Genomic DNA, 7,330 nt, shown 5'->3' with positions numbered 1-7,330 from the left:
CTGGGGGACAGAGCAAGACTCCATCTAAAAAAAAAAAAAAAGAAAAAAAAAAGGAGGCTTCTGGCCATTGAGGAGAGTGTGTAAGGTGGGACCGGAACAGAGGCTGAGCTGGGAAGCTGGCGGGACCAGGAGCTGAATTAGTACAGTCACCCAGATGAAAGTGAAGGGGCCTTCACCAGCTCATGAGAGCAGTTGTTAAATCATCAACAGTCTTGCAAACTGGTTATGCAACAAAGTTTTTGTTTAAAAATTAAATTACATAAACATACAATGGGATACAACTTTATTAAAAACAGAGGTAACAAATACTCAAAGCGTACCACTTGCTAATTATTTTGTTCCACTTTACCATTGTCTATGCTGCCGGGGTTATTTCCGTTCATTGTGCTGGTGTGGCCATGCACACCCCCGCTCAAGTCCACATCGATGTCCTGTCGGCAACCGGAAGTTGGCCATGACGGGAATATTCACACCGTGGACATTGGCAAACGCCCCACAGCAGGGCCTGCCTCTGTGCCCCAGAGAGCTGGCTGTTCAACATTTACCAGCACGCCACTGGTGGTTGTGGTGGCGGTGGTGGCCAGGGTTCAGATGCTGGCTCTGTTTCGAGGTAGAGCTGATGGGAGTGGCTGGTGGATGGATGTGGGGCGTGTGGTCCGCCTGGCAGAGCAGGAGCTGCTGTTTGTTCCTCATGGTGCCTTCAGCCTCCTGAGAAATGCTGGCTAAGTGTAGAGGCAGCAGGGGGGTGGGCAAAACTCTGGGAGGGTGGCCATGTGCCCAGAACAAAGCCTGTCACACAGTAGGTGCCCAGATGGTTTTCGTTGCTGAAAGAGTTTAAGCCCTTCCTGCCTCTACAGGTCCCTGGGTAGGGCTATATCCAGTTCAGTCTCGTAAGACACTCATTTTAGAGAACAGGGAAAAACCAAATTAGAAAATAGAAAATACAATTGTCAAAAGAGAGGAAAGCAGAGGCAGGCTTTGGCCCCACTTGTGGCCAGCACAGGGGCCGTCGCTGGCAGCTGCCGCCTGGAGGGTGTGCACGCCGGCTCCTGCTGGCCGCAGCCCTGACCTCTCCCCACTCCCCCGTGCCCAGATCCTTCCTGCCTTCCCTTCCTTCTGTCTCCTGTCCCTGGGTCTTCGTGGCCTCTGGGGAAGCTGGACTACTCCCACAAAGAAGGTATAGGAAATAGGGCCAAGTGGCACTACACTTCAAACTGGATCTCATCCCTCCTGGCATAAAACCGCCTCGCCCCCAGCCTGTTCTCCGGACCCACAGGGTCCAGATCCTCAGTAGACACCAGCGGCCCTTTGACAGGTGGCCTTGCCGACCTTTCCAGCTTCCACAGGGGCCCCTTCCTTTGCACCCCACCATCCCAAAAGGGCCAATGTCCTCTGCTGGCCAGGCCTAGGACCTGCTGCTCCAGCCTCAACCCGACATGTGCCTGTCTCAGTGCCTCATCCCCTGCTGTCAGGTCCTGACCCGACAAGGGCCTGGGCGGCTGGTGGGGATGATAGTGCTTGTCCTCTCTCTGCGACCCCTTTGCAGTTTGAAGGCCGGAAGTACTGTGAACACGACTTCCAAATGCTGTTTGCTCCGTGCTGCGGATCCTGCGGTAAGGCTGGTGACAGTGCACATCCTGGGCTGCCTGGGAAGTGGGCAGCAGGCGGGGTGGGGGGGCGGGGGCCCAAAGGGGCACACAGAACTGGCCTAGCTCTTCCCTAAATGCCCACCTTGCCTCTCTGAGCGGCAGCCCTCAGGCCCCCTATAGGCACCACCATCTCACGAGGGAGCCCACGGGCCAGGCAGAGAGCAGGTGGAGTGTTAGGTGGACGGGGCTTTGGAGGGTCCGAAGAGGGGATGGGCACGCGCCCCCTGGCCAGCAGGGACCTGTCTTTTTCCAGGCGAGTTCATCATTGGCCGCGTCATCAAGGCCATGAACAACAACTGGCACCCGGGCTGCTTCCGCTGCGAGCTGTGCGATGTGGAGCTGGCTGACCTGGGCTTCGTGAAGAATGCCGGCAGGTGAGGTGGCCACATCGGGCCAGAGAGGACTGGGCCACAGCCCTGCCCAGCACACCTGCCCACCCCTCCCGTGTGCTACCCACTTGCTGAGGGCCCAGCAGGGTCCCAGTGCCGCAGCCTGCACTGACGTGGCTGCCCTCCCTCCGGTTCACCTCGGGGCAGATGGTCCAGCTCCCAGTTTGCGGGGCCCCATGCTCGGCATGCTCCTGGCAGCCTCTCGGGAGCCATGAGAAATCCCCACAGTCCCCCACCCCGCCGGCCATCCCACCTGCTGACCCCACCTGTCCACCTTCCCCTGCCTGTACCTCTGCAGCTCACTGTGGCCGGAGGGAAATGCCCACATTTACTCTTAAATTCAGGGCCACAGACCTCATGGGTACTCCAGAAGTTCCCACCTCCTGTGAAGCCTTTGTCTCTCGTTCCCCCTCCCCGAGCACTGTCCCTATAGCAGGCAGCCTTGTCTCTCACCTCCCCTGGCCCTAGCTCTGGGATCCCATGCAGCCCTGCCACTGTCTGAGCCCTGTTCGTTCCCACAGTTTCTCCAGAGCTCCCTTCTCCACGCCACTCTCTTGTCCTTTCTGAAGGACCAGGCTGGGGAGCTGGGTTAAAAATACTGGCTGGCCTTCCTCCCCAGCCTCTCCCAGCACACCTGTCTCCCCTTGTGTGTGCTACCCTGGCCTCATCTGCCCCCGGCCTCTCCCAGCACACCTGCCTCCCCTCGTGTGTGCTACCCTGGCCTCATCTGCCCAGGGACCCACACCTCCTCTTGACCCCTCAGCAGCTCTCACCACAGCTGCTGAGGTGCAGAAATGCCCCCCTTCTGGCACCCAGGACCCTGAGTTCCTGTGGTTCTGCTCCCCCCGCCCCACAGCGGCACCTGCTCACTCCCTCCTCTGAGCCACCTTCCTCCCGGTCTCTCCATGGGGGTCGTCTGGGACTCCGTGCCCGGCCCTCATGGCTGCCCTTGCAGACAGAATCCTAGAGCCCTAAATAGCACGTGTGTCTGGACAATTCTGGGCTCCACTTCGGGCCTCTCTCTCGCTGTCTTCAGCTGCCCACATGCCACCTTCACTTGGTGTCCACTAGGCATCCCAAACGCAATGGGACACAAGCAGTTTGGGATTCTCCTCCACCAACCACCAAGGCTGCCTCTGCATGTGCCCCGTGTCAGTGAGAGGCAGTGCCGCCCTCCAGAGGCCCCAGCCATGCCTCCCCGCCACACCCCCTCTGTCCGGGCACTCTGCTCCCTCCCGCAGCTCCTCCGAGATGCTTCCTCAACACTACCAAGCTCTTGTCCATGAGCTGCCCATGAGGGAGGCACATGGCCTGGTGCCTGGTGTCCAGCCCACTGTCCTCGGAGCTGGGCGGTGCCTGGCATTGAGCAGGTTGTCTAAATGAAGGGCTGAGGGGGCAGACGGTGCAGTGCAGGGGCCGAGGGACAGCACCAGGGGCTTATGCTGACCAGCAATGTCGCCGACGGTGTGTGGAGTGAGCCCAGTCTCCTTCCTGGGGCAAGCTTTGCACAGGGCCACTGCCCCAAGGGCTGGTTGGGGAAATCTGAAAGATGCTGGAAGTGTTTTGGAAAGTCAGACCTGCTACAGAAGCATATTGCTGTAAGGACGGGGCAGGGCGGCAGCTAGGGTGAGGAATGAGGGCCCCTGCTTGGCCCTCCCAGCCCCACAGTGCAAACCTCAGAATCTGGGCAGATGTGCTGTGAGCTGCCAGAGCCCCAGCAAGAGCCCACGAGGCTGCCTCTGCCGCTGTGCCACTACTTCGCCATTCCTGGGTCAAAGAGAGAAGTTCTGGGAAACGCTTCATGTTGACCAAACACAATAACCTGTGTAGTCTTAAAGCTACAGTTGTGTTTATGGTCTGTACAAATACAAAGGACATGTTAGGGAAATACCTGCACGCGAGCAAGGGAAATAGCTCAGGCAGAGAGAGGCCTCTCTGGAGGAAGGGGGTCTGGGTCAGTGGGAGGCAGGTGCGCAGCGCAGCCCTGGCCTGACCTGAGCTCCCATGACTACACAGGACATGCTTGTCCAGGACTGGGAGCCTGCCAAAGAGCTCTGGGGGTTGCAGGCCTGTGCGTGGGGTTACAGCAGGAGAGATCCAGAATCCAGAGCTGTGCTCAGTCCCTGCAGGCCGTGAGTGCTGAGGTCCCCTGGCAACCAGCCTGAAATGTATGGCCTGTGTCCCTTCAACTCAGGCAGTGTGTGTCTGGCAGAGCCACCACAGAGGGGACTCAGGGTACCTTGCACTGCAAAGGAATATTGAGACTCCCTCCCCGCCCCCGCCAGGACTCCCAGGTCCCTCTTCTGGGTCATTTGCAGCCTGCCTTTCGGGTCTTTCTGCAGAGCCTGGTTGCTGAGCGATTCTGTAGCAGGAAGGAGGCTGGGAGCCTAGTGGGAAAGAAAGGCATCCATTGTTCAGGGGTTGTTCTTCCGGCCTCTTCTCTCCCTGCCATGGATGAAGTCGTTGAGTGTCTAGGAGCCTTTGTAAGCATCACAAGCCCCTGCAGAGGGGTGGCCGATGGATCCCCTTCGTCAGTTCTCCCTTTTCAGGGGTTGAGACGAGGCGGTCTAGAGAAACGGTGGGCATCTGCTGAGATTTCAGGTTGCCTGTTGGGGAGGTGGCTGGGGAAACGGCAGATGCCTCTTGCTGAGTCTGCTGAGTCCTAAACAGTCTGCGCTCAGCCTGGACGGCGCCCCCCGCTCACAACTCTGACTTGGCACTCAGCGAGCTTTCGTTAGTTTTACCTTCGAAGCTGGGGGGCGGGCCCTTGAGCCTTTTGCCACAGAGCAAGTTGCACAGGGCATGGCGGAACTTCTCAGCCACAAAGAAATACATGATGGGGTCGAGCGCCCCGTTGAGGCTGGTGAGGCAGGAGGTGATGCGGTTTCCCAGGGCCAGGACGCGCTGGGTGGCACAGGAGGTCCCACCGCTGCGGTAGTGCAGCACATAGACGGAGCGGTTGACGTGGTAGGGCACGAAGCAGACCAGGAAGATGGCCAGCACGATGGCGATCATGCGCACCGCCTTGCTCTTGAGGCGCTTCTCCACACGCAGGCCCTGCCGCAGGCTGCGGATGATCAGCAGGTAGCAGGTGACCGTGGTGACGAACGGGAAGGTGAAGGCCACGGCCAGGGACACCAGGGCGTGGTGGGAGGCCTTCTCCCGGTACAGCTGCAGACACACCACCGTGTGGTTGGTCTGCACGGTCTGCTGGTTCACCAGCAGCGGGGCCATGGCCACGGCCACCACCACCCACAGGAAGGCACAGGCCAGGTGTGCGTAGAGGGGCCTGCGGAGCTTGAGGGACTTGACCGGGTGCACGATGGCCAGGAAGCGGTCGGCGCTGATGCAGGTGAGGAAGTAGATGCTGGCGTACATGTTGAGGTAGAAGAGGAAGCCGGTGAGACGGCACGCGATTTCTCCAAACGGCCAGTGGTTCCCAGAGAAGTGGTAGACCAGGCGGGTGGGCAGGACCAGTACGCACGACAAGTCGGCCACGGCCAGATGCATCAGGAACACGTTGGCCGGGGTCCCGGACTTGTGGTCTCGGATGAAAAGCCACAGAGCCAGGGTATTGCCAACGAAAGCCAGGATAAAATCCAGGAGGTAGAAGGAGGCGAACAGCATGTTCTCCAGTGGCGTCTCCTGGCCACATTGCTCTGCCGTGGCCAGGGAGAAGTTGGTGATCAGACCTGAGGGGGCCACTTCAAGGCCATTCATGCTTTGGCTGGAGTCAGAGCCCGGGTATGAGCCTGGAGGGAACAAGCGAACAGTTCACAATGAGCTTGCGACCCGGGCAGCTTCACGCTCTCCGAAGTCCAGAAGTCAGGCCTTCGATGCCTTCAGAACCTCCCACTTCCAAGCTCAGCACTGCCCACGGGGAGATGAGGGGACCTCCTTGTCCATTTGGGGTGCGTGAGCGTCAGAGGCATGCTGAACTTCAGCACAAGGCAAACGCAGAACCAGGGCTTGGAATTTTGCCGCTATGCAGCTGCACCCCTGCCACCCGGACGGGGTCAGCACCAGGACGGGGAATGGGATGTGAGCCCTGCCTGGGTGAGGCTCTGGGTTTTCTGTTCTGCCCCGGAAGTGTGATGTCTGAGTGACAGGGGTGGTGAGGGGTGGGGGGAGTGTGTCTCTGCGATTCTAGCTCCTCCTCAGCCCCAGCCTTGGCCGGTGAGTTCTGCGCATCCTGAGTGCCTGGACCCTCCCTGACGCGCCTGCCCACAGGTGCACTGGCCGGGGTGTCTCTGCTTTCTGCTTCCCCTGCTGGCCTCTGACCATGGCTTCCCTGGCACCTGACTCACAGGAGCATGCCCCAGGATGGCAGCAAGGACTGTGCCCTGGGAGGTCAGAGGTCTGCTCTTTTTACCCGCCTGAGAGTTTCAGCGTCTCTCTTGGGGGCTGTCTGGAGCCAGCCCACCAACTCCGTTTGGACATCCTGACAGGTGGGGAGACCTGTGTTTAGGAGAAGCCTGTGCCTGGGCATCAGGCCAGCTGGGAGTATTTTCCCTCCCAGAGTAGATGCACCACCAGGGGGCAGCATCTCCTCCAGGAGGGGAAGACCCATTTTACCCCGAGTCAGAGACACTGGCCAAGGCTGTCCAGGTCAGATCTGCAGCCCCAGAGAGGCCTGGAGGCCCACGTTCGAAGGCCAAGTGCAGAGCCCCGTGACAGGCCTAGGTAACAAGTCATGTCCATCTGGTGAACCCTGAGTCTGGATAGGGTGCTCCCCACCCCCCGCAGACAGAGAAACCCACTCCTGTTTTGCTTTTAGTCAACTCAGAAGATTCAGGAAGGAGAGTGAGGGTCCCAAACACGCTGCCTCTCCAACCTAGGCCTGCGAGTGGGGGTGTGGGCAGGCGGTGGGGCAGAGCAGCCTGGATCCAGGGCAGGACAGCGGGCCTGGCCTGCCTTTGAATTGGGGTCACCAGCGGGCTTTGGCCAGGTGGATGCTGATGATGGCACAGCTTCTGGGATTCCTCTGGGCACCCGGCTTCCCAGTACCCACAGTCCCCACCCTGCACAGCCAGGCTGAAGCAGAGGCTGGAGAGGGGTTTGCAGAAGAGAAGCTGGCATCCTGTCTGTGCCCATTGCAGGATGGCAGCAGGAGGGGAGGAGGCACGAGCCACAGGCCTGGCAGGGTCCTTATCCTGGGTGAGCCTGGCTCTGCACCAAGCAGCCGGAGACCTACCTGCAGCAAATTCACTCTGCACATTTCTCCCTGCCTGCTTCCTTCTCTGCCTCCTTCCTTCCTTCCTTCCTTCCTTCCCTCCCTCCCTCCCTCCCTCC

At 59.7% G+C, this 7,330-nt stretch overlaps 2 protein-coding genes across 3 annotated transcripts in view; one reads left to right on the top strand and one right to left on the bottom strand.

Moving 5' to 3' along the window:
- LIMS2 (LIM and senescent cell antigen-like domains 2) overlaps positions 1-7,330 on the top strand; it is a 47,270-nt gene that overhangs the window by 29,289 nt on the left and 10,651 nt on the right. For both annotated transcript variants that reach the window (XM_011980489.1, XM_011980490.1), the window contains exons 3-4: positions 1,547-1,613; positions 1,903-2,023. In XM_011980489.1, the coding sequence (XP_011835879.1) occupies positions 1,547-1,613; positions 1,903-2,023 (188 nt within the window). The remainder of the gene's footprint in view (positions 1-1,546; positions 1,614-1,902; positions 2,024-7,330) is intronic.
- GPR17 (G protein-coupled receptor 17) lies at positions 3,864-6,478 on the bottom strand. The gene is made up of 2 exons (XM_011980488.1): positions 6,415-6,478; positions 3,864-5,790 (listed from the first exon to the last, which is right to left on the bottom strand). The coding sequence occupies exons 1-2, from the start codon at positions 6,476-6,478 to the stop codon at positions 4,739-4,741; spliced, it is 1,116 nt and encodes a 371-aa protein (XP_011835878.1). The 3' UTR covers positions 3,864-4,738.

Source organism: Mandrillus leucophaeus, unplaced genomic scaffold, assembly GCF_000951045.1.
Source record: "Mandrillus leucophaeus isolate KB7577 unplaced genomic scaffold, Mleu.le_1.0 Scaffold213, whole genome shotgun sequence".
Taxonomy (NCBI): domain Eukaryota; kingdom Metazoa; phylum Chordata; class Mammalia; order Primates; family Cercopithecidae; genus Mandrillus; species Mandrillus leucophaeus.
Note: the sequence above shows the minus strand (reverse complement) of the source record. Positions and strands in the feature narration are given on the sequence as shown.

Coding starts and splice junctions, on each gene's coding strand:
- GPR17 (XM_011980488.1), bottom strand. CDS start 6,478: ATGTCCAAACGGAGTTGGTGGGCTGGCTCCAGACAGCCCCCAAGAGAG. Junction 5,791..6,414: donor AGAGACGCTGAAACTCTCAG/GCGGGTAAAAAG, acceptor TGTTCCCTCCAG/GCTCATACCCGGGCTCTGAC.